Source organism: Podospora bellae-mahoneyi, chromosome 4, assembly GCF_035222275.1.
Source record: "Podospora bellae-mahoneyi strain CBS 112042 chromosome 4, whole genome shotgun sequence".
Classification (NCBI taxonomy): domain Eukaryota; kingdom Fungi; phylum Ascomycota; class Sordariomycetes; order Sordariales; family Podosporaceae; genus Podospora; species Podospora bellae-mahoneyi.
Window position 1 is genome coordinate 2855458 of NC_085883.1, and position 25400 is coordinate 2880857.

The 25400-nt window shown below is 52.5% G+C and overlaps 6 protein-coding genes across 6 annotated transcripts; 2 read left to right on the forward strand and 4 right to left on the reverse strand.

The window, feature by feature from the left end:
* Nucleotides 1-1752: 1752 nt before the first annotated feature.
* On the forward strand, nt 1753-3578 carry QC761_406980 (uncharacterized protein). Its single transcript, XM_062878974.1, has 3 exons — nt 1753-2667; nt 2792-3025; nt 3113-3578. Exons 1-3 carry the CDS (start codon nt 2552-2554, stop codon nt 3390-3392), a joined length of 630 nt encoding a protein of 209 aa, XP_062732558.1. The 5' UTR covers nt 1753-2551; the 3' UTR covers nt 3393-3578.
* On the reverse strand, nt 2191-6174 carry QC761_406970 (uncharacterized protein). The gene is made up of 3 exons (XM_062878973.1): nt 3999-6174; nt 2576-3937; nt 2191-2483 (listed from the first exon to the last, which is right to left on the reverse strand). Exons 1-2 carry the CDS (start codon nt 5001-5003, stop codon nt 3725-3727), a joined length of 1218 nt encoding a protein of 405 aa, XP_062732559.1. The 5' UTR covers nt 5004-6174; the 3' UTR covers nt 2191-2483; nt 2576-3724.
* On the forward strand, nt 5817-12365 carry VVD (Vivid protein light receptor). The gene is given in 5 exon segments (XM_062878972.1): nt 5817-6971; nt 6990-7977; nt 8032-8127; nt 8184-10296; nt 10505-12365. The coding sequence occupies 3 exon segments, from the start codon at nt 7921-7923 to the stop codon at nt 8595-8597; spliced, it is 567 nt and encodes a 188-aa protein (XP_062732560.1). The 5' UTR covers nt 5817-6971; nt 6990-7920; the 3' UTR covers nt 8598-10296; nt 10505-12365.
* Nucleotides 12343-15697, reverse strand: QC761_406950 (uncharacterized protein). Its single transcript, XM_062878971.1, has 3 exons — nt 15614-15697; nt 13911-15539; nt 12343-13859 (listed from the first exon to the last, which is right to left on the reverse strand). The coding sequence occupies exons 2-3, from the start codon at nt 15123-15125 to the stop codon at nt 12747-12749; spliced, it is 2328 nt and encodes a 775-aa protein (XP_062732561.1). The 5' UTR covers nt 15126-15539; nt 15614-15697; the 3' UTR covers nt 12343-12746.
* Nucleotides 15698-17908: 2211 nt separating this feature from the next.
* On the reverse strand, nt 17909-19859 carry rcd1 (RNA-binding protein, CCR4-NOT complex subunit Rcd1). The gene is made up of 4 exons (XM_062878970.1): nt 19072-19859; nt 18857-19012; nt 18422-18797; nt 17909-18366 (listed from the first exon to the last, which is right to left on the reverse strand). The coding sequence occupies exons 1-4, from the start codon at nt 19427-19429 to the stop codon at nt 18189-18191; spliced, it is 1068 nt and encodes a 355-aa protein (XP_062732562.1). The 5' UTR covers nt 19430-19859; the 3' UTR covers nt 17909-18188.
* A 521-nt stretch (nt 19860-20380) lies between these two features.
* QC761_406930 (uncharacterized protein) lies at nt 20381-24558 on the reverse strand (the record flags this gene model as incomplete). Its single annotated transcript, XM_062878969.1, has 5 exons — nt 23844-24558; nt 23437-23784; nt 21207-22179; nt 21151-21181; nt 20381-21043 (listed from the first exon to the last, which is right to left on the reverse strand). Exons 1-5 carry the CDS (start codon nt 24355-24357, stop codon nt 20381-20383), a joined length of 2529 nt encoding a protein of 842 aa, XP_062732563.1. The 5' UTR covers nt 24358-24558.
* Nucleotides 24559-25400: the final 842 nt, after the last annotated feature.

The window sequence follows — 25400 nt, forward strand, 5'->3', positions numbered from 1 at the left end:
CCTAACATGAGATACGGCAGGGCAACCGCGGCAGGCATCGGGCCTGGGCAATTGTGCATTTTGACTGCCGTTCTAGAAACAAGATCTTGATCTGGCCGGTTGCCCTGAGCCGAGTCAGTCTTGGAAACTGCCTTCTTTTCGTCGTTTGATCATGTGTGAGATTGATTGGTGTCTCCTCCAGTCTTCTTCTAAATCGGTGTACTGTCCTTCATTTAGTGAGATCTTGGCAAGAATGTCATTTCATCCTCTTGCAAGCCTCAGAATCATGAACTGGCAAGAAAGGTGCACCCGATATCTGGATACCTACCTAAAGAGGCAGCGCAGGGCAAGAACCACCAAGAGAAGGCATTCGGAGAAGGCAGCCAGCTCAACACCAAGCGGCAGGCCCAAGGACTCCTGCAGGGCCGACTTCCCCGCGGCGCCCATCCCACCTCGTGCGGTCTCGTCCTCTTCCCGTAAGGCAGCGTGCGGATCAGCGGCGCAACAGATATGCTTAAACTCTCGGCGTTGGGGGCATCGGGATATTCGAAACAAATAGCAGCGCGAATTGCGCCGGGATACCCAATTCGTGGGGTCCGGCCTCTCTCAGCTCATGAAATGACTTCTGGAATCTATCCATAGCTGGGCATCTCAGGCAGTCGTCGTACGAGAAAAGTGCAGCTATTCCCGCACGTCCAGGGCACAGCTTAGTCGAGAGAGAATGCGTTTCAGGCCGCTGCAAAGCAATCGTGATAGGGAGGCTTTTTGACTGCCTCTTTCTGGAAGGTGATACACCCAAGATGCGTTGCCTGTTGTCTGGATGTGGCTGTAAGAGGGGATGAGAGCGTGAAAATGACGACAAAAGGCGAAAATATGGTGGTGAGTTGAAGAAAAAAGAAGGGCGAGGTTGTTCGGTAGTTGGTTGGTTCTGCCGAAACTACGCCCGCCAAGGTTAACTTTTGGTCTACTTGGAATGCAGGTTCGTCGTTAGGTGCGGAAAGCGAAGAAGGCATCATGACGTTGTCTGAAGATTCAAAGCCACATCTCATTTGATTGCATCGAGCTTAGATGACAGTTTCGGGTGTATTCAACAGCTGGCCAGTGACGGTCGATACTCTGAAAGTTCAAGGTACGAAACGCCACGGGGATCGGCTTGCTCCTGTAGATCCTGCTGGCGACCTTGACGGAACAGGAAGTGGTGTGTGTGTTCGTGTGACTCTGAGGTGAAGAGACCTATTCAAGGTGGGATGATGTCGTTGCTTTAGCTAAGCTTTCTAACTCCCAGTGATGATGACTACGGTTTCCCTGTGCGTTGTCATGTATGTGCCCTGCATTTAAGGGAACAAGTCTTTTATGGGTTGGGTATCAATCAGGTACAACGGCATACGCGCCCCTTTTGACGACGTCCCAATTCACCGGTCCAAAACTTCTTGCGAAGACTTGCAGCTCACCGAAGAATGAGTTGTATCGCGGGTTCCCGCATGTGAGTCCCGAGGGAGCATGACCGTTCTCATCGATTCGTTGAATTGAGGCGAAAATGGTAGTAGTAAATACTGGTACCGGTGTCACGTATCAATATCTAGCAGCCAATCCAGTATATGAGGGGTTCCCCCAATTGAGGCTGGCTGTGGACGTGTACACCGGGACTCCGAGGCCCTGAAGCTGATTCGCCGCTAGATCGAAAAGGGGGGTGTTGTTGTCACTGCGGGAGCATGCCACTCAAGCTGTGACGGGACGAAACACTCAAATCGAGCCAAATCTCAGATGGGCATTCGACTGTGAGGGGGAGGCTCATACAGCCTTGTCAAGTCTTTTGGCTTCCGTCTGCCGCTGGCCCTCACGGCCCGCGTTTGGCACCTTCCGACCCTCCTTCCCCAGGTCTGGCGTCATCTCCCTGGCCAAGACCAGTCTTGGTAGACAAGCTAGCAAAATTGCTCGCAGCCACCCCGAAATGCCTCGATATGCCCTTTGCAAGTGTTTTTTGAGAGGCTCTCTGCATGAGCCTCATCATTGTCAATGAAATTGGGAAATGATGGAACTTGGTGGAGGTCAACTAAACAGCATCGAAGCCGATGTGCCTTTTCTGGATTTTGCTGGATGTCGCCGCCGTCCTACCGGCGTTTTACACACCACCACAGCCTTGTTTATTTGAGCCCCGCGAGCATTTGATTCCTCGACAGTGCCGCCAAGTGGCCACTGCGAGGCTCTCCTGTCTTCCGCTATTGGCTGCCTTGACCTGTATGAGAACCCCCAACGCAGCTGCACGACTTCCTGCTCAGCCCAGGTCGATGTATCGGCCTGGAGATAGACGGACCACGTCAATCGTCTTTGATCTGCAGAAAGACAGCCGCTGGTCCGTCTATATCACTTCGTGTATGGCCGCCATTGACCAAGTGGACGATGAAGAAGACAACCAGTTCAAGATCGTCGTCTTCTCATCCAACAGAAACAACACATCATTCCTTCGACAGCCTCGTCCGTGTGGTTTGTTCAAACCTAGAAGTCTGAAAGACAATCGTGTCAAATCAGCAACCATCCCATTTTCAATCAGACTCGCCACTTGCTGCCCATCATGACGAAGCCGTGGGAACAGTACCGTGAGATCATCATAGCGGAGTACCGGGACAACAGGAAGCCACTCCATGAGGTCAAGAAGCTCATGGAGCAGCAATACCGGTTCAAGGCGTCGTACGTTGCCCTCCCTCGGTCCTTTGAGATGTGGTGATTGTCCGTCCCTACGGATCATCATCTGATCTTGTGTTCATGGCGTCACATACGTTAGATGAATATGATATTCTAACCATTCTAACAGTACCCGGGCCTATCGATCGCGGTTCGACAAATGGGGCATCCAGAAGTATTCTCGTCGCAGGCGTGGGAATTCCATGGGTGAGGACGGGGAAGGAGACGACACCCGATATCTTTCGCCTCATCAAAGCCCAGAACTCGAAGACAACAGATACCAGGCAAGCTCACCAGCCATGACCCCAGGCGACCTGTACCACCCAGGATCCAGCGCGACGACACAGTCGAATGAGTACAGAGAGTGAGTCTTTTGGTTACTGGAAGCTCCATGCTCCAGAAATTCCCGGCCATTTTGCCCATATTTGGATAGCTAATCTCATCCCGTTAGCCCTTTCATCAAGCCAGAACCCACAGTCCAGTACAGTCAATACAGCATGATGCCCATCCATCCGAGTGCCGAGGCAAATACCCACCTGTCACCCATCTCATACAATACATATTCGCATCACCAGGCCATTGGTTACCCATCTGACCAGATGTCCACCTATCATCACCGAGCGGGCAATGCTCTAGTCTCGGCCCAAACCTCGCCAAATCCCCAGAGCTACCAGGAGCCGTCTGCCGCCCACATGACCTATGGGTACTCATTCGACTACTCCAGGCACTGAACCCTGATCGCTTCTGGTTTCTACATGTTTTCCCACAGCACTTCCAACTTCCTTTGCATAAGTCATGTCTCTGATTTCGGTGTCAAAACCTTTTGTATTATTAAACTGGTGGTTTCGCAGCCAGGCGGCTCGGGGCAGGTGATCCGCGGAAACAGGACGCGCAGAATAATTCGACAGAAGCGACAGCAAGTTGTGAGCTACTCGGAGTCCAGGGGACAAAACTTGTTTCATTCTTTGACGTTTGTGGGGGCGTTGAGCTGTTTCTGGAGCAAATCGGGGCTGGTGTGATTTTTTCCATAGTAGAGTGATAGTCATAGATTCAATCGTCGTTCTTAGTCCTCTTCGATGTCTTCCACACGGCGGTTGTTCCTCTCCCTCTTGATGTTGTTTGTGCGTCCAATGACTATGCTCGCATCGGGGTCGTCTTCTTCCTCCTCCTCTTCAACATCTGAGGTTGCGTCGGCATTACGTCTCGAAGCCTCTGCCACTCGCTTCATTTTCCGAAGCATGACTTCGTCTGGATACAAGTCGGTGATTGTCAAGTCCTAAAGAGCCAAATTAGTATGGGTAGGAAACTCGACACATAACGTGGACATGGACCCGTACCTTTGAGCAGCCCGGAACAGGGCATTGTGCCTTGCCACCGGAAGATCGGATGAAAGACATGATGGCATCTTTCTCAAAGGTGTGCTTGCATTTGTGATTGCTAAATGGCGTTTTGAAGGCCTGCAATGACAAGGGGCACTTGAGGTCAACAATTTCACGCTCGACAACAAGATCGTCATCCTCCTGAATGTCGGCGACATTCTTGACTGGGTTGCCATCCTCGTCAAACCAAGTGGAGGGATCCGGCAGCGGGATCTCGTTGTCGGGGTGCATGGCATCATGCCACGTCCTCTTGAAAGGAATGTAGTCGTTGTGGACAGCATACTTATCGTAAGCAGATAATCTGGAGTACTCTATCATCTTGACCTTTCGAGCTGTCCTTAGAGCATCGATGACACCAACGACTGGGGGCACATCCTCAGCTTCCTCCACCTCTTCGTCGTCGTCGTCGTCGTCGTCGTCATCGTTGGCAGGGCGCCGTTGCTGCCGTCTCTCTTTTTTAGGTTTCGGTTCAGGTCGAGGCTGCTGAGCCTTGATTGTCACTACCACGGACTCAAGAACTGTTTTGGTATCTTCAAATTCGGCACGACAGTCTATTACACGCCGCAAGGCTTGTTCGGATTTGTCTGTCAGTGTGCTGATGGTTGCCTCCAACTCAGCGACATACTCTTCGAGCTCTCTTTCAGCCTCGCTCTTGTCGTCGACACCTTCTGATCGACGCTTCTCCACATACCGAGCGAGTTGCCTTCGCCGTTGAAAGAGCAGATCGTTGATACTGCCGACAGCCTTGATCAGGTTCTTTGAACATTCGTTAAGGTGTTTTTCGTACTGCCTCGCATCGCTGTCATTTCGCTGAGCTGCGACCAGCCTTTCCAATTTCGCTTTGTTTTCATCGTTCATCGGGAACGCCGGTGGCTCATACTCGGGCAGGGAGACGTCGTCGGACCCGACCGACGTAGCTGGTGCTGGCTCAGAGGGCCGCGAGCGTTGCAGTAGACGTGGCATGGTGACCTTGGAAGTTGTGGGGTCCGATAGACAAGATCACCGGGTTATGGTTTCCTAGAGCGCTGAATCGTGGTAAAGTAAGTCGACGGACTCGAGTTCAATCACTGTCGTGTATCCCGAAATTGTTTGGCCTTATTCTGTCGGGTAGAACCCGAGCGCGGCTGACTGCGTTTATCGGTTCAAGAAACAAGATAGACTGGGGGTTCGCCGAGGACTGGAGATCGGGACAAATCAGATATTTGACGGCTTCTGGAAAAATCGGTACTTTTTCGTTCGTCGATTGATTGACTGAGGAACTGGGAAGCTGAAAACGCGTGTGCAACGATACTCTCAGACGCGTCTGCCCCGCCCCTGTCAAAGTGATTTCTTGGCCCAGATAAGGTTTGGCTGCCAAGAGGGATGGGCCCCGCAAGCCACCTTACCAGATGTGGCTTAAATCCCCTCCATCGGGCAGTGTCATTGGCAGGGATGGTCGGCTGTCGGAACTGACCGAGAGCCTGGGCCCTCCCGGTTGGTTGAGTTGCACCGCTGTCAACCTCAATTGGCCGAAGGTGAAGCAACTGCCAGAATCCCATGTCATCTTCAGCCTCATGTCGATGGAAAGCCGAGACCTCGGAGCTGCTTCTGACGACATCGCGCTGCTTCACCATCCTGAATTGTACCACGAACCAGGTGTACGGAATAAGGCAAGGTACTGATGAAAGACGTGAAGGCTGCCTCTTCCGGCACCTGTCTCAGCCTGCCCATATGAAGCCCGAGACACTCATCCCACAACGCCGCCGCCATCACCAAAAAGCAAGGGCGCGGCGAAGGTTGGTCGATTCTTCGATTTCTTTCGCTTCCGTTCCCGCCGTTTCCCCGTCGCTTCATCTATCGAGAATTGCGATCCGCTCGCCTGTCGCGCGACCGACGGCACACTGACAGTTTACCGTCATCTCTTTGTACGCTCACCACCCGTCCCCGCCTGATCGAAGCGTCGGCCCGATCAGTTCTATTGTGGTCGTGTCATTTGATAGATGCCCAGATGTGTAACAGCCATGTGCCGTGCGTCGTGATACCCTAGCTGCGCTGTCGAAAAGGGCGGCCAACCTCTTGTTGATGATATCGCCGATTTCATCAGACAGAACTGCCAGCGCCGAGTGTAGTCAAGTCAGCTTGTCACCCGCTCACCACTCACTCCTGGGCTGGGCCATGTGACATTGTGATGCACGGCGCCTGCCTTTATGCATCTCATATCTAGGAAACAAGGCAGAAAATCCCAGCCTTCGTGGAGGATGGCGGTCTACATTCCCCGTCTGTCATGCGGCTTGTTCCGCCATGCTGTCCTGCTAGAGAAGAAGATCTGTGATGGCTGACCTGTCTGAATTGCTCAGGCTCGTATTCAGTGCCAATACCATGGTCAGTTATGGCTGGGTTGGCACGAGCTCCCCCCAAGGGTCAATCGAGAGCTCTTTTCAGCAGCCCAGAGTGAAAGTGCCATATGCGGTGAACAATGTGGGTCGATGCCGGACTTCTATCCAGCAGCCATAGGCCATACGGATGGTTTGCGGTGGTGGAGCGCTGGCGCCGTTTGTGAGCGTTGCCTTTGGCGAAGCGTGGAACCAATTCCTTGGGCCGATCCAAGGCTAAAGCTCGATGGCCCCAGATCTGGATGAGAACCGTTTTGCTGCAGCGATCGCCGAGCCCATCAGCGCAACCCTCGTCGTCATTCCCGCAGCGCCCTCACATCCACCCCTGCCAATGACCTGTTTTGCTCATCACGCAGCAGGACACTCTGTCAGTCGTGCAGAGGTGCGATTTCCCGCTCCTTGGTTGTCGCTTCGCGCGCTTCCGGGGGGCTGACGGACAGAAGAAAGCATGGCCTGAGGTGCAGATGCTGTTGTTCTGTTTTCCCTATCTTCCCCTGGTGGGAAATCCTGGTGGGAAACACCGGTAATGGATAACTCCAAGCTCCCCTAGTCCCCAGCGGGACCCAATACTTTCTCGCTCTCACGGCGTTCACTCCTCAGGGCAGGGGTCTAGGGTGGAGGGTCCATTGGGTCCAGATCGTCAAGCACCCGCATGGCTGGGGCTGTTAGACCGTCCTTTGAGATCACTCCGATCACAACAGCTGCCGGTGCATTCAGCGATCAGGGACATGCATCGAAAGCACCAAATTCGCTCCCTTGGCCTGCTGGCCCCTCCAATATGGGCCTAAATGCCACCCTGGGCCACGTAGGGGAACACAGCGACTCGGTCAGCTCAGTATGCGTTTTTGGGATCGTGATTCATCCAACGGTGTCGGCCCTGGGACAGTCCCTCTTTCCCTCGTCCTCCGCGGCAATTGGCCCATGGCCTGTTGTTCTCCGGGCCTGTGCCTGGCGATATAGTTTTGGTTCTTTGTTTCCATTTGCCCATCTGCTCATCTGAAGCTCGGGAAGCTTTGGCCGCCTTGTCACAAACCTTCCGTCATCCCGTCCGATTTCACACGGCCCCCGTCCCTGCCAACAAACCTCCGTGGATCTCGATTCCACGCAGACTTTGTGGTCGCCTTACCCAGACCACTGGGCCATGCTTTTGTGTCGGAGCACCACCGTATTGACCTCTTGATTAAATATCTTCATGTTCCGTTCCTCAATCCATCATCCCCTTCTCCTTTGTTCGCCACCCCACAATCAGCATCATCATCACCCAGACCAGGATCCCAGCGCCCTGCTTACAAGTCAACAAGAACAAGTGACGGCACAGGTTACACAGCGGGTTCCCTAACCCATTTGTCAAGCCATCATCCAGCACACGAACAGCGAGTCCTCGGACATATACCCAGTCACCCACCTTTACCTGGATGTCTTGTTAGTGAAGGGGACTTTTACTCGTTCCAGAACCGGCCTCGTACACCACAGTGCCACTGGCTTTCAAATCCACCGTGACGCCCAGCATGAGCAACCAGGTCAATACATGGGAAGGCAACTCGTGGGAGGGTCGTGCTATCGAGGTAGACAGCATTCTAGATCCTGATTGTCCGCCCCTGCTTACCAGGTTATTCTAGCACTATGGTGGCCGGCAGTTGGACACGCAAATCTACGATCCCATCATCTTTCCTGGGCTGTATTCCAACAGCGGTCTTGACATCATGTCGGTGCTGGTTCGTATTCCCTGACCATCTGCCTAGCTCGGTCTCAGATCATTAACAATGTGTAACAGATCTCTCTCCACTCAAGACCAAACCCCCAGGTGGACATTGGAGCTGTCGACATGTCGTGCCCCATCATCGTCTGCGACCTCTTGCGACCCGACCAGCCCATCATCTACGCATCAGACTCCTTCCTGGAACTGACAGGATACAACCGACCAGAGGTACTGGAGAGAAACTGCCGGTTCATGCAGGCCCCTGGTGGGCAAGTCAAGCCCAAATCGGCACGAAAATATGTCGACGAAAAGACAATCAAGAAGATGCGGAAGTCGGTCGACCGGAACTCTGAGCTGCAGATCCCAGTCACCAACTTCAAGAAAGATGGTCAAAAATTCACCAACTACCTGACCATTATTCCGCTACAGTTCAACAGCCACCAGTTCAACATCTCGGTCGGGTTTCAGTGCGAGATGGACGGATGAATCGAGCTTTCGAAATAGAGCGATGCCACGATGAGACATTTCACCAGCAACCACATCATCGAGATTCGCTCAGGATCATTGTTTTCTTATTCAAATTGTGTCACACAGCAGGGATCGGCGTTCCGGATGCATCGAGCGACAATCTTGATTTTTGTCTTTGCTTTTCTTCTCTGTTAAAACAAGGTGCTTTTAGGCATTATGATACCCAATTGACAGGGTCTACACACGACCCTTTCTCTCCAGCGTGTATCGATTTGCAGGGTTTTTACTGCAAGTAGGGATGGGCGTCTAGTTCTTATTTACTACATTTTTATTCGGCATATACACATTACTGGTGGTTTTCCTTGGGAACAAAGACGTTAAGGGTACAAACAAACCAGACACACAAACATGGGAAGGCGTTACGGCTTGAATGGATTGATACGACTCCTAGAATATGGAAGCCGTACATGGCCGATTTTGGAAATGGTCAGGGGACTTTTTTAGCATTGGAATGGGAAATACGTTCAATGGCAGAGACAGACAGCTGGATGGGCGGAATATGGATGATAGGCCTTTGTATTCTCACTGATATGATGGGAGGGGTCGTTGCTACTCGGGATACATGTACAACAAGGCAAAATCGAGCTGTCTTTACTGGCATTATCGCCAGTGATAGAACCTTGTCCCGGAACAATGCTGCCAGAATGAAATGTGCCAGTAGATCTCTGTCGCTGACAACCAGACCTTACTCTCCTAAAGGTGTAGCTTTTGGATATCCCGCCATATGGCCTGGACAATGGCTCAAAAATGCTGATAAAAGAAGCAAGAACAATCAACTACCGAAAGCCCCTCTCCGACGCCATCGGCGGACGAAACCGTCAGCTCTCAGTCTCGCTCCCCTGACCAACCCCCCTGATCATGTATCCACCCCAGCTCAGTCATGATCGCACCCTCGACATTCCCACTTGCGATCACTCACATCCCAAGCAAAAAGCCAAGCTCAGTAAAACCGTTTACAACTCCCTTTTGACTTTCTTTTTCTGATCTCAGATTATGCAAGACGCAATTCCTCTTTTCCCAAGAGAAAAAACACATCACGGAGAACTAAGCCGGACAAGTCACTTCCCAGGGTCCCCGACACACGTTTTCTGTGGTTATTATTCCACCCTTCTCCCTTACATCTTTCGGTGTCCAGAAGCAGGAGCAGCCGATACTACTTACCATCGAGTGGAAAAAACATGACGTGAGAAACATGAGAAATAATCAAAATCAGGCTTGGCGATCAGTGAAGTCGATACCAGCTGCGATGATCAAGGAAACTGTTAGGCCAGCGCAGAAGAGATGGCAAACACGGGTCGGCACTTGAATGGATAAGCACAACCTGTATCTGCTGGCAGAAAATTGAGGGAATTACTGTAGCAGTTCTCGCTATTTTCCGGGTGATGGGGTGACGGTGACGGCTAGGTACGTTAGGCATAATGGTCTGATGACTGATCATAGGGGGGAGGTATGTACGTCAATCGCACTGCACTGGCGAGCAGGGGTGAAAGGCAAGGTTGATAGGGGAGCTGTTCACGCAGGACAGTGACGTTTCAGCTACAAGTGTCTGGATATTGAAGTTGATAAAAAGGAGCAAAACTGATAGGGGTAGACCTATTGTGGTAGTTTGATAAGGGTGTGCTTGGGGAGGCTGACGTCAAATGTTTTGTTTACACTTGTAGGCTATAACCCCAACCCTTGGTTTACCCCCTTTTGCCCCTTTTCTCATGCCGAGACTTCCGCTTACCTCACCTCCTTCGGGGGGTGTCCCCGCTTTCTCTCTCGTATTCCCTTGGTCTTGCTTTCTCCTTCTTTTCGTGTTGTTTTCAGCACCTCCACTGCTGAAACGTAATGGTTACCATAGCCGCACCACTCACGTCTTTGAGAACATCTTCAAGTTACCCCAGCTAATCTTGACGGGCCGGCTTCCACCTCCTCGAAATTAACAGCCCTTTCTTCTCATTCTGGCGGGCTCTTTAATCCTGTACAATCGCAGAAAGATCCGAGATACCACAATGCAAATGCGGGCCATCGAAGGTCATTTTCCTCGCCTCACGCTGACTGTTCTGTCCCACCTACAGCTCGCACTTGCAAACAGAAAGCGAGCGATCGATCTTTCCACCTACAGGTCTCCTCGTCTCACCAACACAGCTACACACAGTTGATCATCCGATGCCATCTATCGCTCCTTCACACTCCTTTACCGCAACGAAAAGAGAGAAGAACCGATACCTCTCCCTCGACATCTCCTCGCCCGCATCTCATTCAAAGACATCACCTCGACAGCCAAGCCGAAGAAATCTTCTCCTAATCACCTGAGCGACAAAAATTCCCACTCACACCACACTCGTCGACCCGTCTCACCTCCCTCCCTCCAAGAGACCCATCAGACCCATCCTATCTATCCTACCAAGCCTGTCCAGCAAAGCAACTAGGTCGATCGCATACCTTTGCCGATCTACAAAAACCTCCGTTGCCTGATCTCCTCTCCAACCTACCCAACTCACTTGACTGCTGTCGATCGTATAAATGTGACAAGACTGACTGTATGATCACACCATCATCTGCTCAAGCAGCTACAGCCTCTCGACTACAAGAAAGCGACTGTCAGCTACCTACCAACGACCGACAATCGACGATGTGCGGTTAGTAATCATATTCTAGCACACTGACAAAGAGTCGGTAGCACTTTCGTAAGGTAACAGGAGATGATCGATTACCACGCCGTTCCCAGTTGGCGGGCACGAACAAGAACGGATGGGATTTTGGCCACTGCTGTTTTACCTTATTGGGGTTACACAGTGGTGAGAATAGGTAGGTAGGTTAGGTAGGTAAGGCAGGTAAGAAGAAAGAAAGATTTGTTTGTGCGGCAGAACTGGAGTGTAGGCGCGAATGGTGATGATGTCAGGCAGGCAACAAGCTGCGATTGGTCTTTCATAGGTCTGTTTTGCTCTTGTAGTTAGCTCTCTTGCTCTGGAATTGGTTAACCTGGGGTACTCCAATCCGAATAAATTCGATTCGGTTTGCTAGGCAGACTTAAGGTATGTCCTTCGATAGTTAAGAGGCATATTCGGCTAGACTGTCGACTGAGCTGTCTACCTATAGAGCTGGAATCAATGTCGAGAGGTGATTGTCGTTAAACTTATCGATAAATTACTCGATTAAGTCACCGAACGAACTTCTAATAGAGATAACACGGAGACTGACGATCAGGCTGTCGATTGAGCTCTTTGTTGAGCTGTAATTACTATTCAAGTAAGCCTGCGGTTGTTAGGCTGCCTGTTGGCTGTGCTGTCTATCGATTAGCTTCAATCAATTGGATTGGATACCTAAGGTAGTCTATAGATTGAACTGCCATCGAGTAAGCGGTCTGCCGATTAAGCTGTCTGCCAAGTGATCTGCTGTCGATTGAGCTGTCTGTCGATTGAGCTGTCTATTGATTGAGATGTCTATTGATTGAGATGTCTATCGATTGGGGTGCCTGTCAATTCAGTCAGTCGGTTGAGGTAGTTATTCCGAGCAGCCCTTACCGCTTTCTTATCCTCTCCATTAACCAGCCTATTAGTCAGGGCTTGCTGGACTTATCAGCTTAATAAAGGACCATCGGCTACTTTAACACTGCCAGCTAGATACCTAGGTCGCATTTTATTCCTTCATCAACACTACAGTTACTTATTTTGTTCGATCGAAGTGTTTTACAATGGCTAGTTAAATTGCGGAGGATGTCGTCGATCCGGTCCTGGGTCCTGTTGGCGATAAAGCTGTGGATTACTTTAGCGATTGATTAAATACCTCGACAAGACAGCTAATAATTCTTTGAACTAATGTTGTCGGTTGCTTCAGCGGCCAAGTCCCCATCATCTCACCAGTTGAGACTTATCCTAAAGTACCGTAGTCTACTAAGTACCTAGGTTACCGAGTTAATCATCGATTCAACTTACTTTATAGTTCATCTTTGACGATTGTAGGTCGCACACTGCTATTTCCTAAAGCTCCATATACCCTCATCACCCCCCTCCACATCCTTCACACCACAAAGTCGCAGCCAGTGTTCTGTTTAACGGCTATTTATTGTCTTGTTCATTCCAGTCATCATCTCATCTACCCATCAACCCCTCTTTATCCCCCTCAACTCAGCGTAAAACTATTCGACAGCCCCTCAAAAGCCTTAATACTCCCAATCAACGGCTTCGAATCACCATGATACCTCACCCTATACGTCCCCGCACTGTCCTCCGTCGCGCTCGTCTCCCAGGTAATCGTCACCTCGCTGTGCCCCAAAGCCCAGTTCGTCCTCTTCCAAGTATACACCAGCTTCCAATCCTCATCACTCAGCACCCTCGTCCACTGCCCATTGACCTGCTTCTCGACCGCGGCATACGTCCCCTCAAGTCTCAAGTTATTCCTCGGGTTCGCACCCTGGAATCGAACACTCACCACCTGACCGCGGGTGTACGACGCAGCAGGCTGAGTGAGGACGTCCCCGAACTTCTTCCCGATGGGCTCGCCGTCAAACGCGACGCCAGTGATGAAGCTGAGCGAGTTTTCGCGGTTGTCTGGGGGTGCTGGAGAGCCGAAAGTCGGCTGGGAGCTGGAAGACGACGAGAGATACGGCAGGCCACGGAGGGTGAGGTTGACAAATGCGGGGAGCGCCCACTGACCAAAGAGAGTCGAAGCTCCTTCGTATCGCTGGATCTGGTACTCCTCTGGGGTTGTCAAGTAGTGGGAGTAAGTGTTTGCTGGACCTCCCAATACGACGTAGGGTTCGGTTCCCAAGGACAGCTCAGAAGCAGCCGCGTTCTTCACAGCAGCCTTCCACCTTCTGCCAGCCATGGTGGTGACTTCGACAGGAGAGACAACGATAATGAACTGCCCCACACGGAAAGATTGAATATCCATAATGTTGGGGCTCCAGGCATAGGGGACGTCCATCTCGCCTACATTGAGGAGGACAGGCTTGGGCTGTTGGCAGGCCTTCTGTTGGGGAGAAGGCGCCTTGAGCAAACCACCGACAACAGACCAGAACGGGTTGTTGGGCGCACCGGAGTCGCCCTGGGTGAAGTCAAATGCGCCGGGCCAGTCAGACGTGCCGGCAGCAAAGGAGTGTCCCAACGCAGCAGGGCAGGTTTGCACGAGAGTGCCGTTGGCAAGGGGAAAGGTGTAGTAGCGCATATCCTGGAAGTAGTGGAACGAGCGGACAGAGGCGCCTGTGACAGGAGTCGATGAAGAAGCAAGAGAAGTCTAGAGCTGTCAGTTCAAGGAACCTGCTGACGTCGCCAAAAGAAAACTCACATAGAGACTCTTAGCCCCATCAAACTGCCTCTGCGCAATAATCTCACAGCTCGCCACCCCCAAATCCAACTTTTCAAACGCCGGTCCCCTCGCCCGACAAGCCTGGCTCTTCCCATCCGCACACGTACTCGTCTCAAAATCGCACATCTGCCCGGACCCATCATCACACCAAGCGCCCAACACATTCGGCGACGAATCCCCCATATTTGCCTGCGAAAACCCAGCCACAAACCCTTCGGCAACCGCACTGTCACCCCTCACGCTCCTCTCAAAATAATAAGCCGCCAACCCCTTGTTATCCCCCGTCACATGGGTATTATTCCCCTGCATTGAAGTAGGATGGACCGGAAACCAAGTCAACACCCCGATATTCTTCCCATCCGACGCCCTCTGGAACCTCAACAACGTCATAATCTTTTCCACACTGTCATCCCCATACTGAGCCCGTTCCGCGGCAGGGTTGGCCAAGTACGAGTACAAACTCCGGTTGATGTTTGCGTCTTCGATTCTGGTGGTGCCAAAGTCGAGGTAGCCCTCCTGAAGGCCCTCGTGCGCCCGCTTGACAGCCAAAACGGCGCCGTCGACGATAGCCTTGTAACTCTGCTTGTCGAAACCCAAGCTCGTGATTTGGGGGAGCAAGTAGTTGAACCAGGCTCCGGGACCAGAATGTGAATGTGTGCCGGTAACAGCTACATTGCCGGCTTTGTACATGCTGTACCCTGTCCCTTGGGCAGTGATGCCCTCCAAAATCCCACGGCGGACGGCGGTATCGCCGGACATGGTATCCAGAACAAGGTAAACAAACCGGTTGGCGGGGTTGGACACCTCCCCGATGATGAAGGCGCGAGCGTATAATCGTTGGCGGAGACCAGTGCCAGTTTGAGCTGTGTCGGCGTAACCAGCAAAGTTGATCTCTACCACCGGACCGGTGATATCTGCTTTGCCCACACCGATAAGATACTTGTCGCCGACTGCTCGTTTTTGGGAGCCATGACTGCTGCTGGGGAGGGCGGTAGCTAGCTGCGTGAAGGCAAGAAGAGCGAACAGGAAAATGCTGGCAAACGTGGACACAATAGTCTGTCCTCTGGTTGGCGACATTGCAACTGACTGACTTGACCAGACCGATCGAGCAAACGACCGACTCGGAGAAAGACAGAAAGAGAGGAGGAAGGGAAGAGGTGGTGTCCTGCGATCGTGTGGTTGGGGGGAAGCCATCCACCATTTAATCCAACCGATCTCCCATGATTCCCCAATCTCGACCACCACCTACCTTACCCGGCCGCTTCCCCAACGAGATTGGTCCACAAAGTTCCATGACAGTAACCATAGGTAAGGTAGCTCAGACAACCTGTCTCAATGGCCACTTGCATACGCTGCTTGGAGCTAACAAAAGGCCAAGTTGAGTGTAACCTCCCCCTCCCCCCCTGTTCAGCTATTCCCGGTCCAACAAGTTCAGGTATCTCCAAAATAAAGCTAAAAGGTTGTCGATGGATTATTGGTTCCACGACGTGGTAATGTGCCTTCCCCACAAAAAGATATTCCGGGAAGTGGGCAGCAAAATCATCACCATGTTAAGCCCTCCTCAGTAAAAAGGCATGTCGATCGGACGTGTTTTCCACTTATGACAGCCTGACAGGATACTAGTGAGTCGAGAATGTAACTCTGCTTGCAGCGGTTATCTGTAAGTGCACACACACACATACCTATCGAGACATCATATGGACAAACGTTGCACTTGGTTTCCTCCTCCCCTCTGCTCTTCAGCAGCCAACCCCGCAGTCAGTCACTCGTTCGTTCTTTCCTTCTCTTTTTACTCCTGCCTCCTATTCCCATCCGCGTGATGCCTTCGCTCCTTCTCCCGCCGCCGAGAGTTCTTGCACTTTTAGTCCCTTCCCAAGACACCACTTGCTCAACCACAAGGAAGCAACAACAGCGGCAGCTGCTCCTGCACCCCTGACAGCATAAACCTATCACCTTAGCGCATTCGCTTCCCGTCCCCCCCTCCCGTCCAATAAACAATACCGCCTGCAGCATCGATCAACACCTTGTTTTTTATTGCTTTTCCCGTCTTTCGTGGTATGGAAGTGGCATGTGCGGTGATGCAATCTCGCAGTTCAGGAACCACATCCCATTGGGTGTACCTGCCTCCTTCCCGTCTTCAACAAATCCATTGTTCTTTTTCCAGGTTGGCAGCTGACGAACAAGAACCGTTACACTTTCTTAACTGCGGGGACGCTTTCTCCCTTCTTTTGCACAGCGGCTTTCTTCAAAGTGACGTCGTAACGAAAATCCGCATCTAGCCGTAGGCGTCTTGTTACCTACCCTCTGGAAGTGGTCATGCGGATATATAACCCGAATCCAAATTGGCGGTTGACCATCCGAACCTGTGCTGTTACCTCTTGTCCCCTTTCCATAAACAGATTTGGTAGATAGGTAGTTATCTGGGTGCCACTCGCTGGTTTTCCCATTTCTAGCGACCAGCCCCGTGTATGCACTCTGTACGCCAGCAGGTTGGTTGTGGTGGTGTCGTGTGGGTGCTAATCTTCAACGTCTTTCTGCCCAAGCCAACCAGATGCTCTTGTCACGGTTTTGTCACCATGGCAGTGGCAAGGGGGGAAATAACTTTTGAAAAAGCGCAACCTATCGGTATTGAGCATCTCGTCGAGAATGACATTTTTTTTCACAGAGTGAAATTAGAATCATCCTCGATATGTCCCCCCAACTTCTGATCTTCAGTTGGTGGTCGTGCGACTACCAACAACAACCCTGGCCTATATCCCTACCTACCCCAGCTCCAACCCTTGCTTCGACTGCAAAGAAAGCCAAGCCTCACAGATGACACCGTCCCTGAAGTCTCGCTTGCGCGACGGGCCAGCGGCGGGGAGGAGTAGGTGCGAACCAACCCCGCTCACAATACCATCACACTCACTTGCTCACGTGGTCTGCATTCGATGGTCAGAAAAATAGTGAGGGTATCACAGCTATTCCATTCCCTTCCATCTTCAGGCGTTCAATCAGCATATACGCTACCGATACAGCACCTCTCTTCCTTCTACAGATCATACACAGCAGCACCACAACAACCGCCAACTTTCCCACAATCCACCCACCCACCTCTACTCTCTTCCACAGTCCCATCTTCGCACTAAGTCAGCATCCTCCTCCTCTTGATCCGTTCCCCACCTTCTCCCTCCTTCCACATTGGTCCAAGATATATGGTATATGTTATAGCAAAAATAAGTAACCGTGCAGGTAAATCTCCTTCTCCTCAGTCAGTCGCTCACCAAACCATCCAACCTTGTAACATCCATCCATCCCACTCACCACACCCCCCCACACCTTTTATCCTCCAAAACCACTTTTCACATCAAACTCCAACTCATCTCACAATCATTAAAACAAAACGAGAATAAAACCACAGGAAACAATAAAAAAGCTACTAAAAAGATTTCCCAGCCCCTTGCTATGCTAAAAGCCGTTGCCACCCCCGTCCTTTTCACTCCGATAAGAGAAGAAAAGAGAAGAAAAGAAAGCCACGAAAAAAAAATACGAAGACTATGTAAAGAATAATGAACATGTCCCGCTTAAGAAATATACATGGTGTTGTGAATGAGAATGAAGCCCTTGACCCCCCAGAAAAAAGAAAAAAAACTCCCATAAACGCCTCCTTGTCTCGCCTTGTGCAATGAATATGTGTTGTCGCTTCCCATAATCCCTTGTTTCCCCGCCGCCATTTGCCTCATCCCTCGGGATGAAGCAGCCCTCCCGTTTCATATACTCGCTGGTATGCTTTTGAAGAAACACACATGCCCCGTTGTCGTCATCTTTCCCGAAAACAAAGAGAAACCCAAAAGGAGCCGAACCCCGATTACCCTTCTCTTATACTCCCCTTCCCCGCTGGCCTACCGTCGCTGTTGAAAAGCGAGAAAGAGAAGAAAAAAGACACTTTTCCTGTCCCCCCCTCCCAAGAATCTTTCCCTTCGTGATCGATGAAACCCGTGAAAAACCGTTGAATCGGCAATGTGTGCTGTTTAGGTGGATATACATTGGTGTGTTTGCGTGTGTGTGCATGAATGTTTATGGCGGCGGTGGTTGGTATCGTTGTGGTATCATATAAAAAACAGTGCCGCGTCGTCGTGCTGTCCCATGTGGGACTGTCACTTGGTTCTAGAGACAAGAAAGAAATCTCCGCTTATTTATAGAGGCGGTCGAGCATCATGTCCTTTCCCTGCTACTTATTCTCAGTTAGCTCCGGTGTTGCTGAAATCACATGCTGGTTCAGATTCCAAGTTGGCCGCTGGGTTCGACTACATTTTCCTGAAGGTTGACAACGAGCTGGTGCAGACAACGCTTTGTTGCGGCGTCATCCCGAAGGACGGCGGCAAAAGTGTTGTCTCGCAGAGGCTCTGGGAGGCACTGACGCAACGCCTCACGGGCTCTCGCATTATCGCTCAACCTGTTGCGCACCTAGTCAGCGTGACGCTGGTAGACAGCGACCAAGGAGTACTCACCTAAGGAAGCATCGCACAACATGCTTCAGGAGCCTAGCCGTTTGCTGTTCGACAAGCTGGCCCACCATGTTGCTCAACACTGTCCCGACCGCATAGAATCGCTCGTATGTGGCGCAAATATAGTTGAGGCCGTTGTCGTCGAGCAGAATCTTCTGGACAATGAAAATCGCCACCGTCTTGCTGAGCTCGGACCCCGTCTCCATGATGCGAAGACACAGAGGAATGATCTCGGTGGTCAACAGGAAGTTGATCACCTCAGTCGAGTCATTCTTAACCAGCGCACCGATCACTCCCAACGACGTGAGCCGCAAGTATTCGAACGGCCTAGACTTGGAGGTTGTGTTGAGGAACGGATACAGGAAAAGAGGAATATGAGCTGGAGGGTATGTCAGCAAGCATATCCAAAAACAATAAACTATAGCCGGCGCGCCTTACCGCTTAGGAACAATGTGCGTGTCTCGTTGTGCGACGCAACACACTGGAGGAGAGCCAGCGCGTTGCACACTCTGTTGGAAGCCGCCGCAGTGAGTTGCGATGGGTTCAACAAGCTGTACACGCTGATGATCTCTTGAAGGAGCGATGTCATGACGCCTAATGTCACTTGTTAGCCTAAAGTATGCCAGAGAAAGGAGGAAGCGGAGATATCCTACCAAACGAGTGCCACAAGATAAGTGCCAACTCGGGTACCTGCTCCCGCTTCTTGCTGAGCTCCAACAAGGCCGCCTCGCGCGTGTTCTCATCAAGCAGATCGGCGATGTACTGCAGTGTCCGTCTATTGTCTTCCGAGACGGACGCATCCAACGAGCTCTCCTGCGCGTGGCTCTGCGCCAGGGCATTGACGCCATTGTGAGCGCCAGCCATGCGGTTGTGATATTGCTGCTGGGCCACATTCACAGCACCCTGAGCAGCGGCCTGGACGTGGTGCTGGTGCGATGTCTGCTGGTGCATCCAGGCCGAGTCCGCCTGGGGATACTGGTGGTGGCCATATACGTGCGGGTTGGGCATCATCTTGTCGGCAGTGGAAGCGCGTGATTGTGCTGGCGTAGCGAGAGAGGCAGATGAAGACGGAGGTAGGTAGCAGGTAGCGGTTGCGCGATGTGAAATTGTGGAGATCGCAGACAAGATGGGTATGGTGGTTTCTTTTCTGTTATCTAGTATGGCCGGTTTACTGAGAAGAAGAAGGTGGGACAGTATCGAGAGTGGGTGCGGACGTCATGAGCTGGGTGCTTGTCGGTCGGTGGTTTGTGTGGTTGAGTGGAAGCTTGGTTGGAGGGGTGGTTAAAGATGGGAGTTTCTTGTCGGGCAGGGTTGCTGCTGGGTGGAGGATGCATCGAAGCGTCCAGAGTTCAGAGCCGCACTTTGACGGCGGTTTTCGGCTGTCGAGCACGGGCCACTGTGGGGGATTCTCTCTTGCTCCTTGGCTTGGGCCTATTGGGTTGGGCTGCTCCTTTATCTTGGCAGCCAAGATGGGACTGGCCGTTTGTAAAGCTCGTCCGTCTGCTCTTTGTGTATCGTCCGGAGAATTCCTTCCTTGTGTCCGTCCGCAGCAGCTGGTCATCTTCCTCACTTGCATTGCATCATGTGGCCAGGGTTTCTGTCGTCCTATTTACTTGCTCCCTATTCACTTGCTCCCTAATCACTTGCATCCTATCTAGTGTCATTGTAAAGAGCATCCAGTTTAATATATCACTACAGAATAGATAGCTAATACGAAGAAGAGAAATACTGAGAGCTGAACCAGGCCTCAATATGGTAACCTTTTAAAACGCCCAAATCAAATCCCGCCAAACCCGGTGCTCTGGACCGCAGAGACTATCAGACCGCTAGTCTACCCAAAGGATATCTATCTATAGCAACCAGCCCTAGTATAACTCCCAATACCAAAACAAAACAATCGACCATAACACCATCCCAATGCAATGCCTCCTCCCAGCCCAATCCCCTTTTCCTTTCCCAAAACTACAAAAATACAAAGAAAACAACTGCAACCCCCCCAAGAAGCAACGCCGAAACAGCCCCAGGATGAGCCTCCTTCATCGCTCCACTCCCAACAACCACAATCGCCGGCCCAGAGCTACTAGAAGAAGCTGAATCGGTGCTCTCGGCCCCCAAAGCGGCGGCGGCAGCCGTTTCAACGCTGGGCGAGTCGTTCATCCCTGCCTGAGCCGCAGCAGCAGCAGGTATCGTTCCGTTCCCAGCCGACGTCGTGGCATCGATCGGGTATATTGCCGTCAGTTTGAATACTGATGTTGGTGCGCTGCCAGCCGTGTCAGCATTCGTCGGGGAAGGAGTGTTATCAGTCATGGAGGAGGTTATCGGACCTGTTCCGCCGTTGCTACCTTTACCGTCTTTTCCCTCACCCCCACCAGATGTCGTTGACGTGGGCACAGGACGCCTGTTGTTGTCGTCTTCGCCGTTGGATCCGGCGTCTGTTGTGGTCTGCGAGCCGCCTTCGCTGCAGGTGCTGCATGGGCTGTTGGGGTCTTTGCCCACGCCGTTGTTGTACTCTCCGTTTTGGCCATCGCGATTGCCTCCGTTGCCCATATTGTCCTTGTTGTCCTTGTTGTCCTTGTTGTCCTTGTTGTCCTTGTTGTCCTTGTTGTCCTTGTTGTCCTTGTTGTCCTTGTTGTCCTTGTTGTCCTTGTTGTCCTTGTTGTCCTTGTTGTCCTTGTTGTCCTTGTTGTCTTTGGAGTCAGTGCCGCCAGGGGATGTGCTGTTTCCGCGGCCACCGCCCATGTTGTTGCAATCGCCTCCCGGGCGCTGGCAAGGGCTATCAGAGCCGGACCCAGAGCTGCCTCTGTCGTCGCCGTTGCCGTTATCCTTGTCCTTGTTATCCTTATTGCCCTTGTCCATACCGTCCATGCCATCCTTATTGTCCTTGTTATCACGGTCGTTATGGTCATCATCACCAGAGCCCCCTCGAGAGCCACCAGATCCATAGTCACGGTTGTTGCCATCTCGGTCCTTATCATCCTTATTCTCACGACCATCATCGGTGCTGCCACGATCTGAACCAGAACCAGAGTCGCCCCTGTCCTTTCCGTCCTTGTTGTCACCACCGTGAATGCTCTCGCAGATATCGCATGGCTCCTTGTTGTCAGATCCCGAGTCACCACCATTGCGCCCACCGTCTCTGTTATCGTCAGAGTCGGCGTTGCCGGAGCCGGAGCCGTTGGAACCGCCCTTGTTGTCCTTGTTATCCTTGTTGTCATTATCTCCACCGCCATTCACGCTGTCGCAAATATCGCAAGGTTCATCATCACCGTTTCCATTCCCCTTGCCGTTACCGTTATCATTTCCGTTGTCGTTTCCTCTACCGTTTCCATTGTCATTTCCGTTACCATTGCCGTTGTTGTCTTTATTATCACCACCGTTGATCTGGTCACAAACATCACAGCCAGAGTCCGATCCTGACCCTGACCCCGACCCGTTGCCAGATCCTGATCCAGAACCGCTACCAGATCCAGACCCAGATCCCGACTCCGACCCAGAATCAGCTCCAGCACCAGCAGTAGCACTCGCCCCCGCCTCCGCCCCAGCAGTAACAGTAACCGTCACCGTAACCGGCTCAGGAGTAGCCTCACATCCTGCTCCTGCTCCCGTAGTATCAGCGACCATAATCGTCGACACAAACGTAATCGTAGACGTAACCGCCACGTTCGCCTCGTCAGTAACAGTGATGGTAACCTCCTGCGTGAGCGTCGTAAGAGCCCTTGATGCCCCCGCCGTAGCGTTAGCACCTGCCCCAGCACCAGCATCTCCAGTGCCAACAACCCCCGGGTTGGGGAGGACACCAGGGGCAACGGTAGTGGTTATGACGGTAGGTTGCCCGGCGGCGTCGGTTGTGCTGATGGTGGCGATTGTTCCTGCTGCTCCTGCACCGGCGCCAGCATCGGCGGTAGCGGTGGCGTTTGCTGCTGCTCCGGCACCGGCATTCGCATCGGCCCCGCCCCCGGCCCCGGCACCGGCTTCCGCTCCGGCACCAGCACCTGCAGTAGCGGTAGCGGCAGCATCTGCTCCAGCAGTGGCAGTAGCACCAGCACCAGCACCAGCATTCGCATCAGCGCCCGCACCCGCACCCGCACCCGCAGAAGCCCCAGCACTAGCATTTGCACTGGCTGCCGCTCCGGCATTAGCACCAGCACTGGCGTTAGCATCAGCTCCTGCGTTGGCACCGGCTCCGGCGCTGGCAGTTGCTGCTGCGTCTGTCCCAGCTCCGGCATTGGCATCAGCCCCGGCTCCTGCTCCGGCAGTAGCATTGGCGGCAACATCGGCTCCGTCACCCCCAGCGAGAGTAGAAGTGACAGTTGCGACGGCTCCAGCAGCATCAGTTGCTGTGATGACTGTGACAGCTCCTGCTCCGGCTCCAGCAGCACCGCCAGCCAAGGTGGAAGTGAGGGTTGCTACCGAGCCGGCGGCATCAGTGGTGGTGATGACTGTCACCGCGGCATCTGCCCCAGCTCCTGCGCTGGCACCGGCACTGGCACCAGCGTTGGCATCAGCACCTACACCTGCACCAGCGGTAGCATTGGCAGAGGCATCGGCTCCAGCAGTGGTACCCGCTCCGGCAGCAGCGATGGTAGATGTGAGAGTAGCCACCTGACCGTCGGCACCGGTGGTGATGATTGTGGTGACTTGTTCTCCTCCGGCAGCAGCGCCAGCCCCGGCATTCGCATCGGCACCAGCACCAACAGTAGCATTACCAGCTGCTCCAGCATCGGCCCCAGCCCCAGCAGTTGCATTACCAGCAGCACCGGCCCCGGCTCCAGCAGTGGCAGAAGCATCAGCCCCGGCTGTAGCTGTAGCCGTAGCCCCAGCACTGGCAGAAGCATCAGCACCAGCACTGGCACCAGCACTGGCACCAGCACCAGCCTCGCCCCCTGCTCCCGCTCCAGCATTCCCATTAATCGTCTCATTGACCATCACCAACCCACTCCCCACAACCCCACTCGTAACACCACACCCCTCTAAAAAGCCCTGCAAGTCAAACCCCCCCCTCCCCTCCCCCGTCTCACTCCCCGCAATCTCCGCCAACCCAATCTGAACCCCCTCCTCAATAACCAACGGCTGAGGCTGGGTATACAGCATAGTAATCATCATCACCTGCCCCGTCCCATTCCCCCCATTGACCATCATAAACGGCACCAGCGGGTTCGTCTCCGACGTCAACACCGGGTTCTCAAAATCCCGCAGTCTCAGCCCCGACTGGAGGTACGTCAAGGACAACTGTGCTGCTGCAACGAGCGAAGTGGGATCGAAGGCTGCAAAGGAGGAGATATTAAGAGACATGGAGAGACCAACGGCGAGGTAAGTTCTGTTGAGGGCTCCCTGAGGAAAAAGGAGGATTGGTTCTTGAGTGAGATCTACAGGGGGGATTAGTTATCAGAGGAAGAAACAAAAGGAGTGGAGGAAGAGGGTATACCGTCAAAGGTGCATTGCCCTCCGGGCGGGAGGATAGTATTCCCAATTTTCATGAGGACATTCTTTGGTTGGGGTGGCTGCTGGGCATCGCCAGCGCCATTTTCACCACCTTGTCCGTTGCCGGCTTGTCCTTGACCGTTGCCGTTGCCATTTCCATTGCTGGATCCGCCACGGAATCTCCCTCTCCATCTACTCCTCCAGCTTTGACCTCTTCCACTGCCGCTGTACCCTCCTCCGTATCCACCCCCATAACCACCGCCACCACCATTAAACCCCGGACCGGCAGCGGTAGGGTCAAAGTTCTCCCCGTTTGGACCAGGGCCGTCAACAGCTGTGTTGAATTCGCCATCTGGACCAGGGCCGTCGACATTGTTGTTATTGTTGCCATTGTTGCCACTTCCAAACCCAAACCCAAAGCTCCCACCAAAGAACCCACCTCCCGGGGCACGAGAGAAAAGCCCTGCTTGGGCTGTAGAGCCCAAGAGGGAGACGGCAAAAACAGGCAGCAGTTTCATTTTGGGCCGCTATCCCTCTGTTACCAAAGCAGAGATAAGACGATGTCGTGTAATGTCAAGTAGATAAAGAGACCAAAGAGAAAAGTATATATAAAAAAAAAGATGAAGGTGTGTTACCAAGCATAGGGAGAAGAGAAACGTAACTAAATTCCTTCTTGTGATACTTGGTCAATTGAGAATTCAAAAATGCGAAGAGAGAAGAAAACTCTGAATGATGGGATGAAAGGAGAAAGAAAGTCCTGGGGATAGGCCGCCTTGAATATCACCTCACTTAACCTGGATACCAAGCCAAGGTCGACCTGTCGTGACGGACCACTACGCGGACGAAATGGAACAAGCACAAGGTCTTGATACAATCAACCTGGTCAACGGTTGAGAGCCCATTCCTAGCATAGAACTTACATAACGTTCCTTGCATAATGTGAAGAGAAGGTGGCGGTCGGCTTGAAGTTGACCCTCGTCTGAGCAACTCTATCTTGATTTCAGTAGAGACGGGACAGGTTAGATGAGAAGGGCAAAGGACCACAGGTTTGGTACTGGAGACCAGATGGGGACCCCGGCCCGGCCGTCCTGTGATGGGGACTAACAGCACTTGCTGGCATTTGTGCTGTGTAGATGATGGATAACAGGGAGAACGAGTTTTCGTTGGAGACTTCTCCAAAGTATGGCTGTGGGATGTGCTGCTAGCCGGTTTCAGTAGCTCAGTGTATGGCAGGCCAACCACTAATGTGCGCTGTGTCCGGGCTTCCAAGGCCGGTCGGGCCTGATCTGTTTGGACTTGGATTACCGGCCGGCCCGGGCTCCGGACTGGGCTAGGTCTAGGATCAGATGAACATGCACGATGAGAGATCTGCACCAGTTGGCTTCATTTGAGATGTGAGTCGTGTTGGTTGGATATAATGACTAAGAGAGGTCTGGACAAACAGACCCCAAACGAGACAAGCATGGCAGTGTCCAAGTGCAAGTCTAAAGTGCCGGTTGGGGACGGGAGCTGGGGGCTGTGGCAAGCTAAGATCTGAGATCTCCCCTTCCCGCCTGTCATC

Coding starts and splice junctions, on each gene's coding strand:
- QC761_406970 (XM_062878973.1), bottom strand. CDS start 5,003: ATGCCACGTCTACTGCAACGCTCGCGGCCCTCTGAGCCAGCACCAGCT. Junction 3,938..3,998: donor CTGTTCCGGGCTGCTCAAAG/GTACGGGTCCAT, acceptor TTGGCTCTTTAG/GACTTGACAATCACCGACTT.
- rcd1 (XM_062878970.1), bottom strand. CDS start 19,429: ATGATGCCCAACCCGCACGTATATGGCCACCACCAGTATCCCCAGGCG. Junction 18,798..18,856: donor ACGCACATTGTTCCTAAGCG/GTAAGGCGCGCC, acceptor CATACCCTCCAG/CTCATATTCCTCTTTTCCTG. Junction 18,367..18,421: donor GTTGTGCGATGCTTCCTTAG/GTGAGTACTCCT, acceptor GGTGCGCAACAG/GTTGAGCGATAATGCGAGAG.
- QC761_406950 (XM_062878971.1), bottom strand. CDS start 15,125: ATGGCTTCCCCCCAACCACACGATCGCAGGACACCACCTCTTCCCTTC. Junction 13,860..13,910: donor ATGGGGCTAAGAGTCTCTAT/GTGAGTTTTCTT, acceptor TGACAGCTCTAG/ACTTCTCTTGCTTCTTCATC.
- VVD (XM_062878972.1), top strand. CDS start 7,921: ATGAGCAACCAGGTCAATACATGGGAAGGCAACTCGTGGGAGGGTCGT. Junction 7,978..8,031: donor GGGAGGGTCGTGCTATCGAG/GTAGACAGCATT, acceptor AGGTTATTCTAG/CACTATGGTGGCCGGCAGTT. Junction 8,128..8,183: donor TTGACATCATGTCGGTGCTG/GTTCGTATTCCC, acceptor AACAATGTGTAA/CAGATCTCTCTCCACTCAAG.
- QC761_406980 (XM_062878974.1), top strand. CDS start 2,552: ATGACGAAGCCGTGGGAACAGTACCGTGAGATCATCATAGCGGAGTAC. Junction 2,668..2,791: donor CAATACCGGTTCAAGGCGTC/GTACGTTGCCCT, acceptor CCATTCTAACAG/TACCCGGGCCTATCGATCGC. Junction 3,026..3,112: donor CAGTCGAATGAGTACAGAGA/GTGAGTCTTTTG, acceptor TCATCCCGTTAG/CCCTTTCATCAAGCCAGAAC.